Source organism: Microtus oregoni, unplaced genomic scaffold, assembly GCF_018167655.1.
Source record: "Microtus oregoni isolate MIOR12 unplaced genomic scaffold, Mior012 000055F_ref0000237, whole genome shotgun sequence".
NCBI classification, from domain to species: domain Eukaryota; kingdom Metazoa; phylum Chordata; class Mammalia; order Rodentia; family Cricetidae; genus Microtus; species Microtus oregoni.
Window position 1 is genome coordinate 11,584,290 of NW_024543831.1, and position 27,890 is coordinate 11,612,179.

The window sequence follows — 27,890 nt, forward strand, 5'->3', positions numbered from 1 at the left end:
ACTGCAATGGAGGGCTAGAGAAGTGGGGAAGAGCAGAAGGGCATGGGGGACAAGGGCTCTGAGGAGCCTCCGAACCGTGAGGGTGAGAGCTGTCTGAGGACACAGGACAGTAGCTATAAGAGGGTGAGCAGGGTGGAGATGGGAAATAATCAAGCATTATAATAATCATAGACTGGTCTAGAGAGCTGGACCTGAGGATGAGCACAGAGCGAGCAGGCAGTTTCACCAGGATGTTCACCCTTTAGCCTTCCCATTACCCCGCAGACCCCGTCTGGATGAGACTGCAGAAGCAGCAAAGGTGCTGGAACTCTAGTCTGAGGCAGGGCAGTGTTCAGCCTTCTGCCAGTCTTGAGCCTGCAGTGGTGAAGGCAGGCTGCCAGTAGGGCAGACCTCTCGGGAAGAACGGGGAAATGAGGGTGTGGCCAAGAGAGCATTTTAAGTCTGTCACACAGAAGGATCCCCAGGCAGGCAGAACTCCATTCTGATGCAGGGTGGCGTGTTTAGGACAGCCTGAGGAAGCTCGTGGCACATCACGAGTCACCCAGGAACAGCGAGCACCTGGATCTCTGCTCCTGTCACTAACAATGCCGGTTCACACTCTTCTCCAGGGACAGGGGCAGGAAAAGAGCAAACAGCGTGTTCACAAATGCAGGTGTTTGCATTAAGAATGCTTTATTTACATTAAAATATGAGCAACATTTCCAATAAAACAGGAAAAACTTTATACTGTAGCTACAAAATTTACTACAATATATGCTGTATTTTAAGTGTGCCTAAGAAGGCAAGGAATGTCACAATCAACCCTGCATACTCTGGCACTGGCCCTGAAGATGCTGGTGTTTAAATTGGGCAGTCATAGACGTGAATTTCCTGGTCATCTCCAACAGACACAATTTTTGATCCGTTTCCACTATATTTTACTCCCCAAACCTGCAAATAGAAACAAAAAGCATTCTAATTCCTGTAATTTTGTTAAGGAATGCTAAAAGGATGGACACTGTTCTCTTCTGCATCTAGACTAGCACGAGGCCAGCAGTGATGGAGCCTAGCCTAGCCTCCCTCTCTAAAATGCGACAATCTGCTGTCTTTTCAAGCTTCATATTTCCTCTTAGAATGGATGTGGTGAGTTAACTTTGTGATTACTAGGAATCACAGCCTGTGTGCTCAGACTGTCATCCTCACCTTGAGATTGGAGGCTAGCCTTGGTTTCGGTCCATAGAAGGGCCTCACTTCCATTCCAAACATCTTTCTCAGAAACACCATAACAAGAACCTCACACAATAAGCAACAGAGTTAGGACTTAAAATGCTTAAAGTCAATAGTGGACTACTGAGACTCAACTCTTTAACCTCACTAAGATATAATATATATATATGGGTTTTTTTTGAGACAAGGTTTCTCTGTAGCTTTGGAGCCTGTCCTGGAAACTAGCTCTTGTAGACCAGGCTGGCCTTAAACTCAGAGATCCACATGCCTCTGCCTCCCAGGTGCTGGGATTAATGGCGTGCGCCACCACCACCTGGCTTCACTACAATAATTTAAGATAAATACAAAGCAGCACGAATAATTGTTAGTTAACCATAAGATGTACTCAAAAAGAAAGACTGTAAGACCTCTAAAAGCATTCAAATATATTAAAGGCTGATTTGTTGCTCAGAGCATTTGAATTCTCATGTTGCCTAGTAGTTCCTCTTTCCTCTAGAGTCTAAACCCTTGCTACTTGGAGCTGCTGAGACAGCAATGATGACAGCATGCAGGAGAGAAAAGTACTCTTAGCCAGGCAAGGTGGTTCACACCTGTGTCCCAGCAGGAGAACTGCAGAAAGTGCAAGGCCAGTCTGGGCTAAAGTGCGAGATTGTTTAAAAACTCCCTTCCCCTTGTTCAAGAAAGGGAAAAAGGAAAGGAGTCTCAGGCCCACGTGACACCGACTAAATCAGAATCCACTTCTTTCACAGTTGAGACTGACCAGGCAAGGAAGCTGCCAGTGGATGACAGGCATGGATCACGGCCCTCAGCTCACCAGTGGCATTTTAAGCTTCCCCAGGGCAGTCTTAGGAAAAGTAAGGATCAAGAAGGACCTACAGCAATGTTACTATTTCCCATTCACCTTACAAAGATAAAGATGGAAACCAGGCTTAACACTATCATTACAAGCTGTAGCCTCTATATTTAAAAAAAAATTACATCCCTGGATAATCCTAAAAATGTAAATGATGATTATGTTAAGCAATGGAACTTTCCAAAGAGAGAGGCTCTTTTAGAAGCGCCCAGAAAAGGATTCCAGGCTTAGGTGTATAATTTCAAAGAAGGGGTGTGGTCAGTTCTGTGTTTACCATGTATGTGTAGCAGACATGCCTGATGGTCACAAGGCTAATATGTCCCAGGGTTCTACCAGTCTTAACTCCAACAGAAAGGCTAGTAAAGGAGTGTGGCCAGTAAGCAGAACACAAGGGCACTGACACGCTTCTTATTCCATACCTGATCCTGGTGATCAAAGAAGGTGTGAACACAGGTCCTTGTTCCAACATCCCAAACCTTTACACTTTTGTCAGATGAACTGTTTGGAAAGCAAATGTTAGAATCAGAAACTGCCGTAGTCTACACTCTTTTGCAGACCAACACCTCTGCCTTTAGAGGACCCCTTACTGCTAGACAAGAGCTCAGTACAGGTGCGGCCAGATGACTGTCTCCTCACCACTGTTAGGTGCTTCAAGGTTATCTACCCTTTTCTGGATAAGAGGGAGGTCTGGTGAAGTATCAAATACCCTTCTGAACCTCCTCGGCCTCTAGGGCCCTAGATATTACTGGCATCCATAAACACATTTTATAGGCAGATTAGCAGATTCTAAGTTCCTCTTGGAACACAGGGATATGTCAAGACAGTAAGTAGAATCTAGACTTTTTTAAAAAAAATCTAAGATTTCAATAGTTTAAAAGAGCATCTTTATTCATGGCTTAAAAACAACAGAGAAGCCCTTTAAAAGCTAAAGTAAACAAAGACAACTTTTGGACAGCACCTTACCACTGTAATTCTAGCTGTCTATGAGTTTACTATGTAGACTAGTCTAGCCTTGAATTCACCAAGACAGATCCACCTGCCTCTGGCCTCTCCAGGGCTGGGATTAAGGACTGTGCCTCCATGCCTGGCCTGGGAAACTTGAATTTTACTTTGTTATTTTAAATAGGTTTAAATTTTCTTTGCGTATTTTGTCTGAATGTATGTTAGTAGGCCAGAACAGGGCATGGGATCACTTGGAACTGGAGTTTCAGATCATTGTGAGCTGGAAACCAAAGGGTCAGTGCTCTTAAACTGCTGAGTCATCCCTCCAGCCCCGACGTTAAAAAGTCATGTAATGTACTCTCTCGGTGTTAAGATACATTACCAGAAGACTGCCTTCCCCAGCAAGCATTTTAGAAACGTAAGATTCCTACGTACCTGGAGACAAAGTGAGTGTCATCAGGGCAGAAGGCAACATTCAGCACCCAGGATGCGTGGCCACTCAGTGTGCCAGCCAAGTTGGCATGTTGTCTGGAAGAAGAAAGATTCAAACAGAAAGGAGATGTTAATTTGCTCTGATTGCTGAACTGGTTAGTGAGCTATTGGCTCTGCTCACATGGCTGGGTATGAAAACAGGATGACCATATGTAATAAATTCCATTTTCAGTCAAGTAGCATCAAACACCAGACACATTTCTACAGCAGCATTAAGTTACAAATATCTAGAGCCTGGAGGCTAGAAATGGCTCAGCCAGTTCCCAGATGCGGACTCTGAGCAGCAGAGGTGATCAGCCATAGGAGCCTCTGCAATAGGACCTTTCCCATGTGCCAGGAAAGCAGCAAGCACATAATGCATGTGGCTCCATAGAACACTTGTGACCTAGTCAAGAACAAGGCAGGCAGCTGGCCATGGTGACACATGCCTTTAATCCCAGCATTCGAGAGGCAGAAAAAGGTAGAGCTCTGTGATTTAGAGGCCATCCTGTTATACATATCAAGTTCCAGGCCAGTTAGGACTATATAGCGAGACCCTGTCAAAACCAAAAATAAGGTGACAAAACCCCATCAAAACAAAATAAAACAAAAAAAAAAACCTTAAAAAGCCAAACAAACAAAAAATCCAAGCTAGGCCCAATTCCTACAACCATTTTTATGTTTCTTTTATTTTGGAAAAAAAAAATTTATGTGGGTGTTCCATCTGTGTGCAGGTGCCCATGGAGTCCAAAAGGAGACATAAACCCCTGGGGTTGGAGTTAGAAGGAATTGTGAACACTGGTGTGTGGGTGCTGGGAACAAATTCTGGAAGACTGGCAAGTGCTCGTAACTTCTGAGCCATCCACCTCTCCTGGGAAACCAATGCCTATGACAGGAGACCTGGGCCCGAAGCCAGCAATTCCGCCCCTAGAAACAAGCCTTGGTTACAGAGAGCAGAGGCAGCCCTTGCAGAATTCAGTGGACCCCCAAGAGCGTAAGAAATCCTGAGGTTCATTATTACTAGGGAGGTACTACGTCATGCTGTCTCAACAGCTCTTGGGAGGTCATGGAAGAGCAGCAGTGAAAGCTAGCAGAGGGAGATACCCCAAAAGTGCTGCTCCTATGCTGACTATACTGCCAACAAGCACACGTGACTTTCAGTCTCTTCTCATGGCCCTAGCATGCTCCCATCAGCAATGTCAAAAGCAGCACGCTCTTCTGATTGCAGAATTAAAACTCAAACAGCTCATGGAGGCCCAGGAAGGACATGAATATAGAATTATGACAAAGCACATGTTGGGGTGAGAAGTGTGTAAGGAACTGGAGAACGATCAACTAGAGGCACACTTAGCAGGAGGCTAATTATGAAACCCAGGGCAGTGCAAGGCACATACTGGCAACAGCTGTGGGATAAGAATGGGGGGGGGGCACAACAGACGGGCGCACAGGCCCTCAATGTGGAGCTGGGCACACAAGCAATCTGCCCAGTCCTATGCCATCAGTCCAGAGCATATCTCAAAAGGCTCCCCACCTAGACCTATGGGACAGCTGGGGACTTCCCTAACCAGAAGCCAGCCTGCATATCTGCTAAAAGCAGGACCATCACTCTAGGCCAGCTACAGCCAGAGCTCCATTTCCTCAGCTGTATACTACATATCTACCCAGAAAATTGTATCCCAGGGAGCCAGAACATCTGGCTGCTTGACAGAGAGCAGCAGTGTCTAGTCCTGCTAGGATTAGACAGATGTACACTTCATCCACAGAAACCTTGGGGACACACTCTAAGGCTCCAGCAGGAGGAGCTTGGCTGGGAGAGGAATGACTGGGAAGTCCAAAGCATCAGAGCTGACTTATGGCCATGAGAGCAGGCAGCAAATTCCTAGAGTGGCTCCTATCAGTAAGGGGACAGGACTGGCTCCTGTCACTGTTGCTGAGATCTTTACTCTTGAAAAGGTAACTCACACATCATAGATCTTGATGTAGCCATCATCGGAAGCCGTGACGAGGAGCTGGGAGTCGGGGGAAAAGGTCAAGGAGCGAATGGGCATCGCATGGCCTGAAATTCAGAAAAGCTGTTAGCTTCCTGCTAACTGTGCCCTTTTCATGACCACTGGTCACTGAGCTGGAATGACCCTGAGGCTTCAGTCAGAAAAAAAGGTACTGACTAGACCCTTCTTGCACTCCCACAGGACTCCAACCTCTTTCCTGGAGTCATCTCTTCTTAGTTCCCTTCTCTAATCAGATGAGCCTCAATATACACTGCTAAAAAACAAAACAAAAATCCTTGGGGGACTGGAGGGAGGTCTCTGTGGTTAAGAGCATGTATGCTCATGTACTCTCGGAGAACCTAAGCTCAGTTCCTAGCACCCACAGCGGCAGCTCACAACTACTTGTAACTCTGGCTCCAAGGGATCTGAAATCTTGCCACTGTAAGTATGTACGCTTGTATGTACACAAGTGTGTGTGTGCACACGTGCACACACACATACACACCTTAAAAAACAAAACTAGCTGGGTGGTGGCGCGTGCCTTCCGTCCCAGCACTTGGGAGGCAGAGGCAAGCAGATCTCCAAATTGAGGCCAGCCTGGTCTACATAGTGAATTTCTGGACATTCGGGGCCACACAGAGAAACCCTGTCTCAAAACAAAACAACAGAAACCCTCTGCTACAAACATGGCCATATATGGAAATACAGGCTGGATCTGATTTGTAAGGTCCAACAAATAAAAGTAACATTATTTCTCTACCAAATCTTTTGCCGTTGGGTAAAAGGTAAATTGAGGCAACAGATGCACTTAGTTATAATTCAAAATCAGACATGAGAGGAACAGTCTCTAGTCTCTGTCTCCTGTCCTCCCCGCAGTGTAGAGATGGGCACAAATGTTGTCATCATGACATCACATGAGCACAAAAAAGCAGCAGCTTTCCAATCATAAAGCTCATAAGGAAAAAGGAGAACACACACACATAAATAAAAAGTAACCTACGTCACTAAAAAGTATTAAGAACTATTGTTTCCAGATTGAAACCACAGTGCTAAGTCTAACACGTGGTGGCACTTCATTTTGCCAATAGAGATCAAAATAATTTAGATTAATATTTTAACAAAAGGAGCATTCTTGCTTTGTGACCTGATAATCCATCTAGTGAGCGCAAAAGAGAATGAGGAGTTGTGGATACCTTCCAGCGTATGCAGAAGCTTTCCAGTTGCAATATCAAAAATATTGATGATTCCGTCTATGGCTCCACTGGCCAGGTATTTTCCATCAGGACTCTGTTGAGGAGAGATGGGTGGTTTGAGACGATTCGGTTAACCTGTCCCTTCTGCACACAAGCCATCCTGCTGGTCTCAATTCTCCCCAGCAAAGCCCAGCAATAGACAGCAGCCCAGCGGGCACGGAAGGGTCTGAGCATAGCACCACCGCTAAAGACCCAACAGTGAGTTTTCCTTACATATGCAATACTGAGGATGAATTTTCCTCTAGTGTCCAAAGAATATTCTTTTTTCCCACTTTCCACACCAAAAATGTTCACTTTCCCCACATGCGTTCCGGTGGCCAGATACTGGGAGTCAGGGGAGAAGGCCAAAGTCCAGGCGTCCACTGGAAAAGAAGCAAGGAAGAATGCCTGGTGAGAAAGAATTCGACCTGAGTTTCACAGACTACAGTGGGATCAAACGCCAGTCTTTAAACTTGAGAAAGTGTTCTGAGTCAGGAAACCATGCTGTAAAGATTCTAATTCTTTTACCAAGTTTAAGAAATTCTTAAATAGGGGGCTGGAGAGATGGCTCAGTGGTTAAGAGCATTGCCTGCTCTTCCAAAGGTCCTGAGTTCAATTCCCGGCAACCACATGGTGGCTCACAACCATCTGTAAAGAGGTCTGGTGCCCTCTTCTGGCCTGCAGACATACACACAGACAGAATATTGTATACATAATAAATAAATAAATATTAAAAAAAAAGAAATTCTTAAATATTTTTTAAAAATAAAACCAGCTGAACAACACCCACAACTGACAAGGACGTGAGAAATCAGACCCTCCATACTCTGGTGGCAACGGAAAATGGGACAGCCACTCTGAAACCCAGTCTGACGGTTTCTTAGGAAGAAACAAACAGCACGATACTCAAGTCCACTCCTGGGAGCTCCCCAGGAGGAGTGAAAGCACACACACGCACACAGACTCACACACTATCTCCACAGCAGCTTTATCATACACAGCTCCGAGTGTAAACAGCCAAACGACGTCAACTGGCCAACGCGGAGGGGGATGTGGTACATCCTAATAAGAGAATACTGCTTGTCAACAAAAGGGAACAATCTCTGCTACAACATGGATGAAACTCCAAACACTTTTTCTTTTGGTTTTTCGAGACAGGGTTTCTCTGTGGTTTTGGAGCCTGTCCTGGAACTAGCTCTTGTAGACCAGGCTGGTCTCGAACTCACAGAGATCCACCTGCCTCTGCCTCCCAAGTGCTGGGATTAAAGGCGTGCGCCACCAACGCCTGGCTCCAAACACTTTAAAAACAATGAAAACTCCACAGGGCAGGGAACCCTGACTGCTCTTTGGACTGGAGAGGGAGGGGGAGGGGGGGTGGAAAGTGGGGGAAGGGGGAGGGAAAAGGGATGCAGGGAGGTGGAAAATTTCAATAATAAAATAAATAAATAAATAAAATAAATTTAGACATAAATACAAAAATAAAATAAAACTAAGATACTCTCTGGAAAAAAAAAAACAATGAAGACTATATCCTTTAGACAACCCTAACACACCAGCTTATGTCAGGTCCAAGAAGAAGTACGGTTTTTTAAAAAAAGATAATTTTTAAAACTGTATTTTTATTTTATGTGCATTGATGTCTTGCCTGCATGTATGTCTGTGTGAAGGTGTCAGGTCCCCTGGAACTGGAGTTACAGACAGTTGTGAGCTGCCATATGGGTGCCATGTGGGTCCTCTGGAAGAACAGTCAGTGCTCTTAGCTGCCTAGACATCTCTCCAGCCCCAAGAAGTATGTTTTTAAAAATCCAATTATAATTAGCTATTTACAGAGAAAATGGTTAGCAGAAACCCCTACTTTTATTTCTCAAAGCTTCATAAAAAAATTCTTTCAAGTTATTTGGACACATTTCTATTAACTGCTTTGCAATACAGATCCTTTAATACCAGATATCTTCAGGCACAAAACAGGAACCATGTTTATCCCGCATCAAAACCTGCACTCTAAGCCTTAACCTTAATACTCGCAGAGTGAATGTCTATTCCAAACCCTGAGTTCCTCCTCACCAAGGGTTGCTTTCCTCTTCCCGTGAGCATTTTGGGTGTGATACACAGGGTCTCTACACTGTCATCTTTGCTCTTCTTCATGTCAGTGACTGAACAGCCACAGCTTGGTGGAATGCCAATCACGGGGTCCTTTCTCCAGCTTCACTTTTTCCATTTTCACTTTCTTCTTCAAGACCAGGACTTCTTCTCTCCACTCTTTCTGTACCGTTTGTGGTGGTACATTTTCAAGGAAGTCTGCTTTCCCTAGGTTCAGTAAACCCAGGCTTAGCTGAGGAACTCAGCTAGTTTTGAACAGAACTAGTTCTGACTCAATCCCCCACCCCAAAGCACATCCACCCTCTTTATTCTTTTCAATATCTGTCATAACAGTTATCTTTTGCTTGTCACTCTGCCACTTGGGAAGCTGAGCAGAAGCAGCAGCCATGCCTTTGAGGCCAGTCTGAGTTACATGGTAAGACTTTGTCTCAAAAACGTGAAACACCAAAACGCAAAAAAAGGCAACCCCTAAGATGTAACAAAAATAACTCAGTAGAAGAAAAAGCAAGCTGGACACATATAGAACGTTTTACTTGGAACTGATGCAGACTCGTTTCTTCACATGTGATGTACATAAGGACACAGCAATTACACAGTAGCCAGCGTCACTGTCCTGAGGGGGTGCAGGCACCCAGGATGAGAGAGTGGCAGCAGGGCAAAGGCACCACCACCAAGCTTGAGTCCCAAGGGCAAAGGCACCCCACCAAGCTCGAGTCCCAGGGCAAAGGCACCCCACCAAGCTCGAGTCCCAGGCCCACATGGGAGAACTGACTCCCACAAGTAAGCCTCTGACTTTCACACACACAAAATAAATAACGTAATAAAAATATTCTTTAAAAGCAGCAATAGATCCAATTCTCTCTTTCTAATGCTCCCTATGTTCAGGGTGCTAACAGGTTTTGCAGGACGGCTGGAGATCCCTGTTCTCCACAAATACTGCAAGCAGAGAAGAGTATGGACAGCCATCTTGGAAATCAGAAAGTATCGGAGTGGCTTTTTCCAGGTACACATTTTAGTCTCACACTCTTATTTTTTTAAGATTTATTTATTGTTATATATACAGTACTCTGTACACATGTATGCCTGCACACCAGAAGAGGGCACCAGATCTCATTACAGATGACTGTGAGCCACCATGGCTGCTGCGAATCGAACTCAGGACCTCTAAAAGAACAGTCAGTGCTCTTAACCTCTGAGCCATCTCCCCAGTCCCCCAGCCTCACACTCTTGTATTTGTGGTTGTGAGCCTAGCCTTTAACAGCTGAATCATCCCTCCAGCTCCAGCCTCACCCTCTTACACCGTGATGCAGAAAGGAGAAAGGCACCCAGTCCCTAGACTGCAGTGCCCCCTTACGAGCCCTGGAGCCTCCATTCTATGCAATATAAGGGTCTACAGCAGTTAGGAGATGAGCAAGTCTGTTGGGAATCAGTTCCCCCAAGAATCTGAGCAGCTCTTTCATAATCCACCCACAAAGGAGTGCGTGGAGCGATGCCAAGCTCTCTACATGTCTGGAGATCACTGCCCACCGCACAGAACAGGCTTTGCTATGAGAACCACACAGGCATTTTAAGTGAACAGGAGGCTAAAAAGAATCCTGAAATGTCATACTGTTTGTTCTTCCCAAATCTAGTCCAGTAAAACCGTCCCTTACCAACTCAGATAATGCTCAACAAGGCTGAGAGCACTGCTCCACAATACTCTAAAAAAACAAAACAAGCCGGGCGGTGGTGGCGCACGCCTTTAATCCCAGCACTCGGGGAGGCAGAGGCAGGTGGATCTCTGTGAGTTCAAAGCCAGCCTGGTCTAGAAGAGCTAGTTACAGGACAGGAACCAAAAGCTACAGAGAAACCCTGTCTCGAAAATAAAAAACAAACAAACAAACAAACAAAAAAAATAACTTGTTTCTCTTCCTCTCTATGTACCACCCTAGAGCCCAAGCACTTTGACCACAATTAACAAAGATAACTACTCTTCAGACCTAAGGCTTCCATGAGGCAGTAAGAAGCACTGGCAGAGCCGCCACAGCACCACAACCCCAAACTGTCAATTCTGAAATCCAGAAAGCGGTTTCGTTTGGTTTTTCCCTAAGTAAAGCACTACAACTCATTTGGCAGCAAAACTTGGCCTGAAATAATGTAAGGTTGTTTTCGGCATATGCTTATCACTTAGTATAATACCCCTGCATGATTACAATGACATTAGGGTTGGATTAGTGACTACAGTCCTGAACTAGAGACACTCTATCCCTAAAAGGTCTGATTTCCCTAAAGTAAAGTTCTTACCGGGTCCTGCATCTATAGACTTTATCTGTTTGCCATTCTCCAAGTCCCAGAGACGAATATGAGCATCAAGAGAGCTGGATGCAGCAATGGGAAGGGTGTGACTGATGTCCACAGACACCACGCCCAGCTGATGTCCCTCCAGGCTCCACTGTAGCTCCAGCCTCTCTTCACGCCTAGAGAGGGGCAGAAATGATTCTTTACACACCACATACTATACTGGCATCAGTCCCTGGATATTACCAACTAATGGTCAATGAGATGCAGAAACCTGAGAATTGAACACAGAAGGTAGTCAGGTTTAACTCTGGGGACCCCCACCACACAGAGTTTTAATTCCAATAACAGGAAACCAAACAAGAAAAAATAAGCTGTTGTTTTGAAGCTACTATGTTGCTATTGCTTTCTTGCCCAGAAAATCAATGCTTTCCTTATAGCAACTGGGAGCCCAGAAGCAAAATCCTTGTCCCAAACTTTGAAAAGGGAGAGGTGCTCACCACTTCCAAACCTTCACCAGGTCATCCAGGGATCCTGTGACCACAGTTTCAGTGTTTTCCTTCTTGTTTGTCCCCCAGGCAACTGACCAAATGGCATCATCGTGGGCTAGAACGGAAAGGGCTTCAGTTAGTTTCCACACAACTCCGACAATCAATGTGATAAAGCAAGCTGGTAACTCTGAAGCAACGTCCACTTCTGCCTTTCTCTTCACACACCCACCAGGCACTCCCCATAAAGTGTTTACTGTCTTGTGCGGGAAACTATGAAAACTAGTGGTTCTTGTTTCGTTTTGGCCTCTTACCTTAAATCCCAAGTTTTCAAGAAGGAAAGCAGGGCAAGACTCCAAACACATCAGTCTGACCCATCAATCAGACTAGAACAGCAATCAGTTGACCAAAGTACATAAGTGAGTGGGGAATCTCCCCTTCCTGAGGACCTCAATTTGACTGGAGCTGTGCTCAGAGGCCTTTGAAAACCAAGAGAGTTCTACAAACAGTACTGGTCTAAAAATGTATGAGGTGTCACTTACCATAAACTTAATGAATCACTTATTGCATTAATCCTTCCCTAAGTGTTGTCTTAATTACAACTGCCTTTATGAAGTCCTGCCAAGCTCATACCTGTGGTGGTGACCTATGACCATAACTGCAGCACTTAGACAGAGGCAGGAGAATCAGGAGGCTAGGCAGTGAGTTCAAGGCCAACCTGAGTTACCAGTGAAATCCTTTTTCAAAAAACAAGAGCTTTGGACACAGCTCAATGGTGGAGTACTTGCCTAGAATGGGCAGGGCCCTGGACTTGATCCCCAGTATTGAACTTCCCCCAACTCCCCCAAAAGATAATTTTCATTTCACAAATAAGGAATGGGAGGCTTGGAGTTGCCTTGTAGCTCACCCAAAGGCAAGAAGCCAAGAGGGGGCAGGGCTAGGATTCAAACTCAAGATATTAACTGAAGTCCACATTCAGTCTAAGTCTGGGAGCTACATATTTTGTGAGCTATACTATGGAATCTGCAAGGCTGGAATGCATCTATTAAACAGGATAAGTATACACAGAAGCTTTATCTATGCCTGGTTACAATTCTTAAAGGCTACCTTTCCAAACTACGAATCTAAAGGGATTAAATTTAAACATCTGCTGAGTTACACATGTTGTCACAGCTTCCTTATAATCCTCACTAGACCCACACCTGCTAAGATTGCCACCTGGATGACTCCAGCTTCATGCAGAGCTATTGCCAGACACACCTCAACAGCTGACTAGTTAACTAGCGGGGAATGTTTCAGGCTGAAACTTCAGACTACCTAATGATGGAGGAAGGTCATTGGTTAATTATAATAAAGAAACTGCTTGGCCTCATAGGTTAAAACATAGGTGGGTGGAGTAAACAGAACAGAATGCTGGGAGGAAGAGGAAGTGAGGTCAGACTCAACAGCTCTGCTCTCTGGAGCAGAGACGCCATGCTCCCTTCTCCTGGGCAGAGGCACACGCGATAAAGCTTCGACTCAGGACGGACGTAGGCTAGAATCTTCCCGGTAAGCGCACCTAGTGGTGCTACACAGATGATTAGAAATGGGCTAAATTAATATGTGAGAATTAGCCTAGAAGAGGCTAGATAAAAATGGGCCAAGCAGTGTTTAAATGAATACAGTTTGTGTGTTGTTATTTTGGGCATAAGCTAGCAGGCAGCCGGGGTGCTGGGGACGCAGCCCTGCCGCTCTTATTACAACAACCTAAATGTCACCGATTTGGAGTGGAAGAGTTTTTCTATTAGATACTTATAAGCCCCCAAGGCTGTCTCCGACCCATCAGATTGGACAGGGTCACCTCATCCACGCACAGATGCTGCTCCTGTGCAGGTCTGTCTCACTAGGGAGCCAGTCCTCAAGCTGGCCTCCGACCTGCCCCCTGCCCCCGTTTCCACCACTGCCTCATCATGCACTCAGGTGCCTGAACAGAGCTATCACTGTCCCACCCCCTGCTTTTACAGAGAGACAAATGCCCTCTAAAAGAGCGCCTGCACCTGTAGGTGGAGGAAGCTATGCAGAGGCTCCACAATGAATTCTGAGTTAGAGCCAGGTTCAAGCCCAGCTCCCCAGCAGTGTAGACACCAAAAGGGTTCTGAGGTTCAAAATATTGCCTTTTCTACCCTGGCAGCCGGGAAGCTCAGCATCACACCATGCACGGGTAGAAGTTCTCCATTATGCCCTCTGACTCCTCCCTTTTTTTGCAGCTCCTTTTCATATATTTAGTTATGTCTTTATACTGGGATTGGCCTGTACACGTGAGGCGAGTGCTATACCACCAAGCCGTACTCCAGCCTTCTTCTCACTTTTTACGTTAGGACAAGGTCTCACTACACTGTCTACATTGGCCTTGAACTCACAATCCTCCCATCTAACTTCCTTAGTATCTGGGATTACAGGACTGCTCCAACAGACCCAAATAATTATTTTACTTTTTGATTGAATTTATTTGTTTTTGGCTACCATAGCAAATTCTGCAAAGATCTCTGTCTAGTTGGTATGATAAAATCTTAAACCAAAAAGGATACATTTTTTCCCCCACAAAAGAATTTGCTTGAAGAGGTGGCCTCCTTACCTTGCTCTTGCTTGAAGAGAATACTGTACTACAAAAGAGCAGAACAGGGATACTGAGACTTCCATTCTCTTGCAGCCCCTCCCTCCAGCACTCCAGTGAGACCGGCACTACTTCCCCGACCACCTACACAATCCTTGGTACTACTCATGAAAGACTTGTATAGCTACAGCAGAGAAGACTCAGTTCTCATCTTGTTTGTTGAGGTGGGGGCTTCCTAGGTAGCCAGGACTGGCTTCAAACTCTAGGAAGCCTAAGCTCACACTAAACTTGCATTGGTCTTCCTGCTTCACCCTCCTTAGTGTTGCCACTATAGGTGTGCAGCATCACACCCGACTACAGACCAGCCCCTCCCCAGCCCAAACCCAGTGTAAGACCAGTAAGTTACGCTTTCTTCAGCTCTGATCAGGAGGAAGCTGAGTTCTGTTTGCAGCCTGCTTTTCACAGTTGTAGGAGACTATACAGCCCATACATGTAGTTAGCTTTGTCCCTAATCCTAACGGTGCTTTCCGACTGTCCTAGCTCCTATTTCAACTTTTACTTTTACGTATAAATTCTGTTAAACTTCCTCAGTCCCCTCTAAACTGTGGCAAGGGCGCATAAACTAATCTTAATGTGGTACATTTTACTAATGCACCAACCCTGAGAGGAGCAGGTACACAAAGTCATCCACGTCTTTGGGAACAGAACAAAAATTAAACACTAGTTTCCCTAACCATACACCCAGGCAATCTACTGGGCTTGAACTTGCCAGTGACTAACTATAGTTTTTCCTCTCAGACCTTACCTGGTTGGTCATTTCCTTAACCAAGGATGAAGATCTGAAGGCCAGTCAGCCCTGTGAAAAGAATGCCAGGGTTTTGGTAAGATGATGCTATCAGCACAAGGGGGCTACAGGGGTTCTCCTTCACCAAGGTTGTGACACCTCTCTATGGATCAGTCCCTGGGGTCCCATCATAAGCACTAACATGTGGTGTGTGATCTTTCTCCCAGGGAGCCAAGTAATACGCATTGCCTCCAGCCATGGATTTTTTTCCCCCAATTCTGACTACAGAGGGCGACAAATATGTTCCTTTCTACTTCTCAGAGACAGAATTATTGGCCCACTTCATTTTAATTTTGTTCAACATAGAAAGCAAACACAGAAGTCCAACGTTCTTATGTGCATGGACACAGGGTGGTCTCAATCAAAAATGCCATGAAGAGCCTACAGATATGTAAATAACACTGGAACAGACGGACAGGTCAAAGTTTTCAAAGACTTAGCTAAACATGGGCCTAACTTACTTTATGAAGATTTAATTTCATTAAAGTTCTAAAGTTTTAAAGATTAAACATTATATACACACATTGTATCTGCATGTATGTGTGCATGTGTGCATTCGCCTGTAGAGGCCAAGGGACAGAAGAGCTGAGATCAGTTCTTTCTCAGGTACTGCACTCGGGTGTCAGGCTTAGCAGTAGTGCATTTACTCACTGAGCTGCCTGCCCAAGGTCTGAACAATTTTTGAGCACTATGGCTAGCAGACTTGTTAAACCTGTAAATCCTCTCTCTGGCTGTTTTCCAGGAGAAAACCCCGCATGTTCTCACTCTCTGTAGCAGCTATGCTCTCGGTCACCACCAATGGAACAAACCATCAAACGGGCAATAACGAACCATTCCTCTAGAGACACAGAAGCGGGCCGCTGAAAGCCCCTGGGGCACATTTTTGTGAACTGCTCAATATGTAGCCATGTTTTCTGTGTGATTTTGTTTGAATGACCATACATTAATAATTCACTACTATTGAACTCAGTCTAAAGAAAGACTACCTAACATCCGTATTTTCTCTGTAGGACTCAGCACAGCTTTCCTGCACTGGATAACCCGGCATAACACTCCCCCAACATGCCGGAAGGTTACCTTCACCACTGGGTCTCTGACAGACAGACAGACAACACAGAAACAGAAGGCACGGCACCAAAGCCCGCTTTCTTGTAGACTGAGAGTAGTAGACACTAGGCCGAGTGTAGACGGAAAACACTGTCAGGGGACTCGAGAGACTGACCGCCCTGCACAGGTCCTCTGAAGATTACAAATAGACATTATTGAGTGAGGAGGTCACAACAGAGCCCAGGCAGAGTCTACACATGGAAAATAACTCCGTCAAAACATGAAAAGGAAACTGTGACAGCAAAACACACACGGCTCTTCATAGGTACATTATGTGATAAGAGCCGGCAGAGTCTGAGATGCCGTGATGCCATATGGTGACAAACTGAAACACACCCTGCTGGGTGTGCTGCAATCCTGGCTTTGGAGTACAAATCCTGGGTGTGACAAAACCCTGTTTCTTTTTCGAGACAGGGTTTCTCTGTAGCTTTGGAGCCTGTCCTGGAACTAGCTCTTGTAGACCAGGCTGGCCTCACACTCACAGAGATCCGCCTGCCTCTGCCTCCGGAGTGCTGGGATTAAAGGTGTGTGCCACCACCGCCCGGCCAAAATCCTGTTTCAAAACAAAGAACAACAACAAAAGAAAATCCCACCACAACACCCTGACATGGAAATGCCATGATCTTTAAAGCTTAATGTTGTATGTTCATTGTGTGCACTCACAATGAGATTATATGCTAAATTTTCAATGAGAAGTTAAGAAAGACAAGGGTGCAAGTTTTCTTTTAATCCAAATTCACCATCCCTTCAGCTCCATTATCAGACAGCCTAACAGGCCACACCCCTCAGGCATCCAGGCTCAAACTGGCAAACCAAAAAGGCTGCCAAAGGCTTTTCAAGAAAGGAAAACACGATTCCTAAACAGTCCTAAGAGACCTGAATCAGGTGGGCTAGCTTGTGAGTCAAGAACAGACTTTGCTCAGCCTAGGGAACCAACTTTGGAAAAGCTACCCTCCAAACAGGGTGTGCAGTTCTGTCAGGCAGAGCCTTTGAGGATGTACTGCACCGGTCCATTTTAAAAATTATACAGATTAGTCGCGGAACCTTCGTTAACCTAGTCGGCATTCTTACCAGCTTCTTTCCCTTGCAAGGTAAGAGAGGCTTAGAGCAGTTGAGGGCAGCGTCCCTTAGAAGGTCAATACAAGCTATATAGTTCATGCTAAGACACATCTCATGACAGGTGATTTCAGAACTAAGAGACCCTAAGAGGCCTCTTATGCCACCTTCTCTCTTTAGGAAAAATTCCCAGTTAGAATTAAATGCTCATTCCCCGGTGTTCTCAGAGACTAACTTTTATCTCTGTAAAAGTTCCTCAGGCATGTAAGTAACGCACAATACCGTGCGGTACTTGAAATAAAAGTAACTCAGTCTCTACGTCTAAGTGTGCCTTGACGTGAAGCTTGCTACCTAACAGCGTGGATAAATAAATACTGGAGAATTCGTGTTAAGACAGTCCTCTATCTAGAGGAAAACGGCCTCTCCCGCAAAAAAGCCGGCCCTCGTTTCCGGGGTGCACAAAACATTATCTGGATGCGAAAGGAGTTCACCAACAGGCCTTCGGTTTGTCCTCGAGACTCGAGCCTCGCAGGATAGCCAGGGTAAACAGTCACGGAAGTCACCCCGGGGCCCCTGGAGCCTCCGTGAATAAACCTGCTGCAGTGGCCTCCAAGCCTCCCTTGTTCGCCCGCCTTCCCGCCCCGGCAGGCAGCAGCTCCAACGACCACCATCCCAACTGCCGAGCACCCCAACTCACCACTGCACAGCCGGCGGCACAGCACGTCTGACGTCAGTGGGGCGCGACCGTGGCGCTCAAGGATGAGCTAATGGAGGGGCGTGGCCTCTCTGCTGATCCAGGCCCCGCAGGCACAGCGCCCGCCCCTTCCCTCCGGCTACCTCTACACTCGGGCAGCTGTTTGGAGAGTGGGCGGGGAGGGGAGAAGCCACGCTCCGGGAGCCGTACCCAGGATGGCCACCTGCTAATCAGCTTCAGAAAGTTTCTCTGATGACTTAATGTTTTTTTTTTCCTTTTCTTTTTCTGTTTTTTTTTTCTTTTCTTCTTCTTTGTTTTTCTTTTTCCTCTATTTTCTCTTTTCCCTTCCCTTTCTGGTCCCCCTTCTTCCCTCTCCTTTCTTCTTGAGATAAGATCTTACTCTGTAGCCTCAAATTGGCCTTAAACTGCTGTAAATTCTCCTGCCTCAGCCTCCCAAGTACTGGGATTACAGGTCAGCACCCGGCTGTGCTGATTCTTTTTTTTTTTAAATATTTATTTATTTATTATGTATACAATATTCTGTCTGCGTGTATGCCTGCAGGCCAGAAGAGGGCACCAGATCTCATTACAGATGGTTGTGGGCCACCATGTGGTTGCTGGGAATTGAACTCAGGACCTTTGGAAGAGCAGGCAATGCTCTTAACCACTGAGCCATCTCTCCAGCCCTGCGCTGGTTCTTAAACTCCATTTAGGACCTATGAATGAGCCGTGTTAAGCAACACTGTTAAGGAAAGAGATGCAAGGGAGTACTTGACCTACTGAATTTCTACAATCCTGATGTTGTTTTTCAGGTAGGCCAGTGGGAACTGGTTCTCTGAGCTGACTCAGAAAGACAGCAAGACTAAGGCTACCTTCATTGTAATTCCATCTGCATGCTAAGTGTCACCCTAGACCACGGCAGTTGGCAATTGTGTGCTGAGGATGGAAAAGAACCACAAAAGGAACAAGAAGAGTCAGGACCCAAATTTCTAGGGAAATTCTCTGTCCAATCCCAGAAAACATGTGAGTGTCCCTGAAGTATTGTGAGCCCATGCTTCCCCTTTTACCAGGTGTGGATAGCCTGATGGCCCTCAACAGCTGAAGGAGTTAGGGCTTGTCTCCTGTTTCCTCTATTTTTGGCCGGAATCAGTCCCTTTCAGTGTTCACTTGGTACCTGGTCTTGCTGGTTCCTCAATTCCAAGAGGGGAAGTGGAGCCACTCAAAAGTTGGTAGCAATTTCAAAAAGCTATTAAATGGCTAGATAACTTTGTTAAGCAACTGGATAAATTTTACCAACATAATCACAAATCTCCCAGGCCCATTCTGTGGTCCTAAGTAAGGATCTGAGTGGGTCACCCTTGTGTTACTGGCTTAGAAAAATTTAGTGGGGCTAGGGGGATGTAACTCAGTGGTAGATTGCTTGCTTAGCATATGCAAAGTTCTGAATTTGAACGCCAGTGCTATGCAAAAAGGGAAACAAAACAGCCACCCCCCCCCCAGAAAAAAACCTCCCAAGCCGAAAATAAAATAAAAAAAAAAAAAACAGAACACTTGTGGCAAGGTGAGCAGAGTGGATTGTCACAATTCTAACCATTTTGAACGTATGTAGTCAGAAGGTATTTGGTCCTGATAAATTTCTTTCTTTCTTTTGTTTTGTTTGTTTGTTTGTTTGTTTCTGAGATAGGGCCTTACTGCATAGCCCTGACTCACCAGGATCTTGCTTATGTAGACCATGTTGTTTTCAAACAGAGATCTGTTTGCCTTTACCTCCAGAAGCACTCAGATTCATACACCACTACATCTTGCTCTTTTCTTTAAGTGTTCTTGTTTATTACATTGTGTGTGTATTTCATGTGCAGCACAGCAATAATGTGGAGGTCAAAGGACAACCCTTTGGAGTTGGGTTTCTACTCCATCAGGCTGGTAGAGATTGAACTCAGATGGTCAGGTACGTGAATGTGGAGGTCAGACGACGGCTTGCAGGAATTTATTCTTTCCTTCCCTCATGTGGGTCCTGGGGTCAAATGTAGGCTATCAGGCATGGCAGCAAGCACCTTTATCCTCTAAGTGAGTGGTTCTCAGGGGTCCCATATCAAATATTTACATTACGATTCACAACAGTAGCAAAATTACAGTTATGAAGTAGCAACTAAAATAATTTTATTGTTGGGGTCACCACAGCATGAGGAGCTATTAAGGGTCACAGCGTGAGGAAGGCTGAGAACTGCTGCTCAGCCACCTCGCTGATCCCCACCGTTCTGTCTTTTGTTATCTTCCTTTTTAAATGTGTGTTCTAGACATCTGTAGCGGGCTTTCTTGGGCCGCTCTTGCTTCCAAATTAACGTCTATTAATTTCCAAATTAACTTGTGAGATAACTAAAAATAAAAGCGGAATAGATTGAATTCAGAAACTAGAAGAGGATAGAGAAGCATGGATTGTGCCTTGTACATTATAGAGTGTTTTATGAAATTGTGTTTTAACCACATAAAGATTAATGTTTCCTGCTGTGAGTCATGGATGGAAGTTTGAAAATCGTGACAATAAAGGTTTTCTAAAAACTTTCTAGCTCTGTAATTTTTCAAATGCTACATTTTTAATTTAAAAAATCTAGCCAGGTGGCGGTGACACACGCCTTTAATCCCAGTACTCAGGAGGCAGAGACAGGAGGATCTCTGTGAGTTCGAGGTCAGCCTGGTTGTCAGAGTGAATTCCAGGACAGTCAGGTCTGCACAGAGAAACCCTGTCTTGAAAAACAATTGTGTGCCTGTATGGGTGTGCACACATGCCATGGAGTGGGAGCAGAGGTAACAAGACAACTTGAGGGTCTCGGCTCTCTTTCTATCCTGTGGGACCCCAGAATGGAACCCAGGTCATCAGGCTTGGAGGCAGGCTCTAAGCCATCCCCTATCTGAAAATCAAGCCTAGGACCTTGCATATGCCAGGCATATTCTACCATTGACCTACATCCCCAGCCATCTACTTATTTATTTAGAAACGCGGTCTCATTGAGTTGCCTAGGCTGATCTTTAACTTACTCTGTTAAAGATAGTCCTTGAATTCCTGTTTCTCTTGCCTCGGCCTCCAGTATAGCTAGAATGGCAGGCATGTACTACCAGGCCTGGCTATAACTCTGTTATTCAAACATAAAGCCTAAGGAAAACCCCATAATGTTGTTTTAAGATGCCAAAGAAAGAACCCAGAGAATTTCAGTGGAGTCTGAACATTTGACTACTCATGCGCTGTTCAGTGATTGACTGGGAAGCAAGGCTCCCTACAGTTATGATAAGAATTCCGGATCTCAGGGCTCAGCAGTTAAGAGCACATCTTCCAGAGGACCCAGGTTCAATTCCCAGCACACACATGGCAGCTAACAACTGTCTGTAACTTCAAGATCTGACACACTCACACAGACTTATACATAGGCAAAACACCAATACAAATAAAAATAAATTATTTTTTAAAAAAGAATTCCGATCTGCATTTTCAAAGGGTATATTAACCCCCTGATTTTCCTCTCCCCTGAGCACCAAGCACATGAGATCATTAGCATGGTCTTAGCATGGGGACTGTGAAACAAGAATAACTGGGCTCTTATGGGCCATGATGTCTTTACCATGCTATCAAGACACGAATCCTGTCTCAGCGTAATATTTTATAAATGGCTCAAAATCCACATCGGATTAAAGGAAAAGAATTCCATCAAAATAGCCATAAAATATCTGTGAAATAATAATACATGCACCTTTATAAACTCAGCAGATCTAATACCTTCTGTGATTTCAAAGTAGCAATGAGCATATACAATGTTTTAAATTATCTTCAATGGCTTTAACAGGATAGAAAAAAAATTGTGGTTTGTATGAGTGATCAAGTCAGTTACTGCTAATATTTCATGATTTATTGTGTACATATGGATCCAGAAAACATTACATTTCTACTAGTAGTTAAGAGAAATAAAAAACATAATTGTTTTTCTACCAAAGTTCCCAGGTCCCCTATGTGTGCAGTGGGCAAGAGGCCTCAACTGCCCCTGCAAGGGCTTTCTCTGTGTTCGCCTTCTCTGTAACTTACTGCCAGGACCACTGGGATTACATATAGCTGAGACCCCTACCATTGACCTCTAGGGTCATACAGAAAGGATTTACCATCTCTTGTCTTCACGAGAGTGTTCACTTCTCATTGCAATGCTGGAGAGAGGGAGGTCGTAGATGGGAAGGGAGTGGACGAAGTTGAGAACATGTCTGTCATGGAGCTAGAGAAAGGGGTCTGTGCACAAATCCAAGTCCATAAAAATACATCGATTCTTTCTCTAGGGAACCTCCTAGGACTGGCTTCTAGTTTGCTGCCAGGATCCCTGGACTGCAGGACCTAGTCTGGGGATCACTGCCAGGAGCTTTGCCACCATTTGCCAGAGGGTGGCAGTAACCGCCTGTGGAAAGCTGGTGAGCGCTAAAGGAGTAGCAGGGAATTTGCCCTTTTCCTCTTCCTCCATGACATACAATGAGGGCCTCCTACCACGTCATCGTGGACCGTGAGCAGAGCCTCTCAGGCTTCAGTTCCCCACTTTCAAAGGAAGATCATTATCCCATAGCTTAGCTCCTGGGGGTTTCCAGTGTGAAAGTCCTAGACCAAAGTCTAAACATCACCCCAGGCCCAACTCTCAGGTGGTGTTCAAGACCTGGAAGGAGATGCAGGGGCAGGCCCAGTCATCTGTGTTGGAGGGCCCCATGAGGGGCGTATGATACAGGCCAATATGTGAGGACCATTTCTCTGGACCAAAGGAAGAAGTTTCTCTGGCACCACTGAGAAGTTTTGCTCAGCTCTGGAATGTGGAGGACTCTCCACAAAGCCCCCACATTCTTTAGATTCATCTATTACTGGCCAGAGGCTCAAGGTTCACTGCTGCCCATGGCTGCTCGACCACTGTTTTCTAACTAGGCCTGCCTATACAAGGCTAGCTGGGGACATTCAAAGGAATTAAAACTCCTGTCCCCAAGGAGTTCACGGTGGCTCCGCCTATCCAGGATTCCAGGCTATCTTCAACAGACATCAACTGTCTGATTGGAAAAGTTGCACTCACCTGATTCACATTGTACCCAGGGTCTGTGAATTATATATCACTGCTCTATAGAAAAGCAAAAGAATGTGGTAAAACTGGAACACAACAGAAGGAAGTAAATCCAGCGCAGAGGGGAGACTAGAACTCATGTCCCTAAGTATCCTTACAGTTTGGCTTTCCGTTCCTGGGCATGAAGTGGGCATAGCCCACTAAGACAGGACAGGAAATTGGGATCTGTGCCCTTCCTCCGCAGCCTGCATTGTCCATACCCTTCAAAAATGAGCAACAGGGTCCCGAGAGATGACTCAGTGGTTAAGAGTACCAGTTGTTCTTCCAGAAGGCCTGGTTTGATTCCTAGCATTCACATGCAAGCTCACAAAAGTGTGAGACTCCAGCTCCAGGGGACCAGATGCTCTCTTCTGACCTCTGCAGGTACCAGACATGCATGTGGTACACAAACACGCAGTCAAAACACCTGCGCACATAAAACACAACCATGCCGACAAAACACCAATGCACGTAAACTTAAACAAACAAGCAAAGAACAACAATCAGGAATGGATTCACCCTTGCTGGGAGCCCAAGTGCAGCTAGAGGGACCAGGCCTTGTGTTGGCAGAAGGTGTCCCTGAAATGTGTCAAGTTCTGCTGTAACGGGGCCCACACCATTTATCTACAAACACAGGAAGCAATAAAGCCAAGCTGCATAAGAATCTGAGACTAGGAAAGTGGCCAAGGGAGCCAGCATGATGAGCCTGCCAGCCCCGAATTGAAGCTATGAACCTGTACCAGACTCTACCAGGGATGAGTTAGGAGACCTTGCTAGTCGCATCTGAAGAGGGAAGTAGAGAGAGAGATCTACCTGAGTGATGAGAGTCGCAAAGCTACAGAGAAAGAGGCAAGAGTTCCTGTAGTAGGCTGGCAGATGTTGAATAGGCTTTGGGGAAGGGGGCAACAGCAGCAATAATAACCACTTTAAAACCAGTTACTAGTATTTGCCCATTCCTGTGGTGTAAACACTGCTCCTTTGGACGAGTCTGCAGTGATGCTGCTGATGGATTTCGACAGGGAGGTCCAGTGAGCTGTACATGCTGGCTCGTGCACACCTCTGAGTGGTTTCTCCCACACCCCTGGGGTGTTCCTGTTGACCCAGAATGTTCAGACCCTGCTGCAGCCCTCAGGAGCCTGCTGGGAAGTAGTGTGTTCTGAGGAGACTGGGTGTGAGGACCACAAGGTTGGGAAAAGAGGTTGAGAGCTGGAAAAAGTAGGGTGTTTTATTCGCAGAGTCTGGGTCAGTTGGGGAAGGAAGGACAGAGTGGGGACAACGGGGCTGTGACACTGAGCAGAGGAGCCTGGAACAAGCAACCGTGGCCAAAGCAAGCTCTGGGAAGAGAATCCGTCTCCTGAGTAGTCCTTCCTGCCAGCCCCAAGCCAACAAGCCTGGGAAAGTTCCACAGCACCATATCAAATGCACTCCTGAAAGACAAAGGGAATTTAAGACACCAAAGGTAGCTTTAAAAGAGCCGCACAAAGCTCCCCCCAGCCCCACCCTAACCCAGGGGAGGCTGGTGGCAGGTGAGCTTAGCTGGTGCCACGAGCTGAAAGCCCCTCCCCCTCCCTCCTGGGCTGCCATGGGGCCAGGGAATCCTGTGACTCAGTGACACCCAGCTAGCCCAGGAGGCTGTGTGGCAGGGCAGCCAGTCAACTGTAAGAGCTGTCACCTATCACTCCACTTCTGAGCCCTAACTGTGAGCCCTGCATGGATTTGGAAGGGAGCAGATAGCCTTAACGTGAGCCCTCTGTGGGCCTCAGCTTCCTCAGTTCTTTGTCTAGTGAGAGGCCCTGGGCTCTGAGCTCTTTCTGGTTTTCATCCAATTCACCTGAGCTGTATGTTTCCACTGGTATGTCAATAGCCTGAATAGTGGTTTTCTAATTTATTATTATCATTATCATTATTATTATTTTGAAACCGGGGCTCTCTATGTAGCCCTGGCTGTTCTGGAACTTGCTTTGTAGACCAGGCTGTCCTCAAAGTCACAGAGATCCCCCTGCATATGCCACCCCCCACTCGGCTTTATTTTTTTGTCAGTTTGACACAACTTAGAGTCACCTGGGAAGAAAGAACCTCAGTTGAGGAATTGCTCAGATCAGATTAGCCTGTGGCCACATCTGTGATAGATTGTCTTGATGAGTGAAGGATGTGGGTGAGAGAGGGCCCAGCCCACTGTGGGCAGCACCATCCCTCGGCAGGTGGGTTTGGTTATATAAGAAAGCTGGCTGGGAAGAACAGTGGTGGTGTACACCTTAATCCTAGCGCTTGGCTGGCAAAAACAGGCAGATCTCTGAGTTCTAGACCAGCCTGGTCTCCAGGACAGTCAGAACTACACATGGGGAAATCCTGTCTTGAAAACCAAAAAAGGGCTGGGGGCAGAGGGAGGGAAGGGAAGGGAAGGGGAAGGAAGGGAAGAGAAGGAAAAGAAAAAGGAAGAAAGCTGAGCATGAGCCTGTGAACAAACCAACTAGCAGCATGGTTTCTACTTCAGTTCCTGCCTGACTTCCCTCAGTGATTGTGACCGGACATAAGCCAAATACACGCTTTTCTCCACAAGTTACTTTTGATCAGTCTTTTCACAGCAATATAAACCAAACTAGAATAGTCACCTGGACCATGTCACCTGATAGTCAATTAATTATTCTTCACGGTACAGGATGCTTTCTGTGGCCTTTCAGCTTCACTTCTTGGCTCAGTGGCAGCCTCTGTATCTGTGATGGCTGATCTTGGTCATCAACCTGACTCCATTTGGAATCAGCTGTTTTAGTTGCCCAGACTGCCGGGCACGCCTGCGAGGGATTTTCTGCTTTGGATTAACTGAGGTGGGAAAGCAGATCAAGTGGGGCAGGCTGACCCTGGTTTTCCCTGCTGTCACTGGGGACCTGCTGAACAAGTTCTCCTGAACAGAGCTGGATGTGAAGGGACGGACCTACGTCCTCCACTGACCTTGTTCTAGACCTCTGCAGAGTTTATGGGGACCAGGGAATAGGGAGAGAGGCCCCCAGCCTGCAGGCATCTGTCCAGACTGCTCAACAAGGAGATAAGAACCTGTCTATGTATGCCCAGAAGAAAGTCAGTATGTGGGCAAGACAGTTGAGTCCCAAGAAATGACTGAAAAACCAAGACCAACCAGCTACAGTGTCTCTGCTTGCAGGAGCCTAGGAAGCAGGACTGAATGGGGGTTGAGCCTCCTCACAGAGATCCTAGCTGGAGGGATGTGGGACATAAGGGCTCTGACTTCAGTGCAGGCCAAGACCAAGGGACCAGCCACAGCAGGTCGTTGGCGTGCAGGAATACAGGCGGGAGCATTACCCAGGGTGGGGCTGCCTCATCCGTACTTTGTCCTGATGAATGTATGTGCAGTGTCTGAACACTTAAGCACAGGACCAGCAGGGTGGACACTAGTACAGATGGCCTTCCTGCCACGGCACCACTTCCTGCCATGGCTTTCAGATTGCTCCCATTGCTAAGCTGTTGTCATGAGGACTGCAAAAGACAGCAGGAGCCTCAGAATCAGACAGGCTCTGGGCTTTGGATTCCATCTTAGAACAGTCGCCAAGCCCACACCAGGCTCTCGCCTATAACCTTCCCCATCGGCAACCAGCCCTGGGGCCTCCTGCTGGGCACTACTGTTAAAATCAGGGAGCTACCCCTGGAGCGTGAGGACGGTGGCATATATATCCTCGGAGATGCATGTCTGTCCCTTGTCCCCACAAACAGACACCAGCAACAAATCAAAAGAACAGCTCCACCCCAGTGACACTTGGTGAACCAAAGAGTTTGTTTGGCTTACTTACACGAGCATGGGAGAATGGTTATACATGAATGTGAGTGACCCCAAAATAGCTGCATCATCAAGAAGTCTCATCCCAGTGTGGATGAGGCTCTTGCTATAGCTGCATAAATAGGGTTCCCCTCAGTTTTCCTACCACACTTCATATACTTCAGTACTGAGACCACAAGACTTGTAACTGGGCAGAATTATATGCAGCCTGCAGAGAGGCATAGGAAGAAAGAGCTGGAACTTCGGGTAGGGGCTAATGACCCTCCCTAGCCCCTCCTTCTATGAGGGGAGGTCAACAGGTCAGATCAATCTTGAGGCTCCCTTGCATGTAGTCCTAGTTGCTCTGCCAAAGGAGGTAGTCTGACTGTTCAGAGGACAACATTCCAGAGCCGAGACTATGGTCTGGAATGAGGCCCTTCTCTCTGGCTCAGACTTCCTAACACGGCCCCTTCATGCTTGGCCTTCCTTCCGAGCCTCCAAATCCAGGCTGCTATTCTGCTCAGGTAGTGCCAGGAATCCTTGAATCCCTAGCCCCAGTCTTCCATTTGAAGCCCTCATATGATAACCAACAAGGGCTTTGGGTGAAGAAGATCCCTAAGGTAGGCAACCTGGCCTCATGACATGGATCCAAAACAAGCAACTAGGAAAGGACTCATGGGGAAAGTAGAGCAGGGCCGGAAAAAGCTGGTCTCTGGGCCCAGCTCTGTTCAGTTTTCTATGGCAACCAGACAGAGGCTACCTGGGAAAGTGTAGCCCTATAGGAGGAGCTTGCAATGGGGGGGGGGGGCTATGTGTCCCAGCAGGAAGTGAGTTTGGCAGTTCTGAATTGGTGAAGCTATGAGCTTCCTCTTTGCGCTGTATTCCACAGCCGGCTAACCAAATAGCATCCCCACTCTGGAACTCACCTGACTTTTCCTTCTCTTGCTGGACCTGGGCCCCTCTTCTCTGGTCTTCTCTTACCTTTGTCCATAAGCCGGAAGAAAAGCTGCCTTCTGACCTGCCCTCTTACAGGTGGTTTCACCTCTTTGAGCCTGTTCCCTCCACTGTATAATGGAGAGCTCCTTTCCCAGGGGTGCTGGTGAGATTTCGTTCCCCAGAATCCATAGTATGTTGCTCAGCACTTGGGTCACAGAAAGTACTCCAT

At 46.3% G+C, this 27,890-nt stretch overlaps 1 protein-coding gene across 2 annotated transcripts; it reads right to left on the reverse strand.

Moving 5' to 3' along the window:
* Positions 1 to 639: 639 nt before the first annotated feature.
* Wdr61 (WD repeat domain 61) lies at positions 640 to 17,887 on the reverse strand. Of its 2 annotated transcripts, none has more exons than XM_041638575.1 (11): positions 17,855 to 17,887; positions 14,956 to 15,006; positions 14,172 to 14,199; positions 11,570 to 11,675; positions 11,076 to 11,248; positions 6,927 to 7,075; positions 6,654 to 6,747; positions 5,435 to 5,528; positions 3,437 to 3,529; positions 2,479 to 2,557; positions 640 to 930 (listed from the first exon to the last, which is right to left on the reverse strand). In XM_041638575.1, exons 2-11 carry the CDS (start codon positions 14,965 to 14,967, stop codon positions 841 to 843), a joined length of 918 nt encoding a protein of 305 aa, XP_041494509.1. In that variant the 5' UTR covers positions 14,968 to 15,006; positions 17,855 to 17,887; the 3' UTR covers positions 640 to 840. The 2 variants fall into 2 exon arrangements, with proteins under 2 accessions (XP_041494509.1, XP_041494511.1); XM_041638577.1 differs by lacking the exon at positions 17,855 to 17,887 and adding an exon at positions 16,584 to 16,602.
* Positions 17,888 to 27,890: the final 10,003 nt, after the last annotated feature.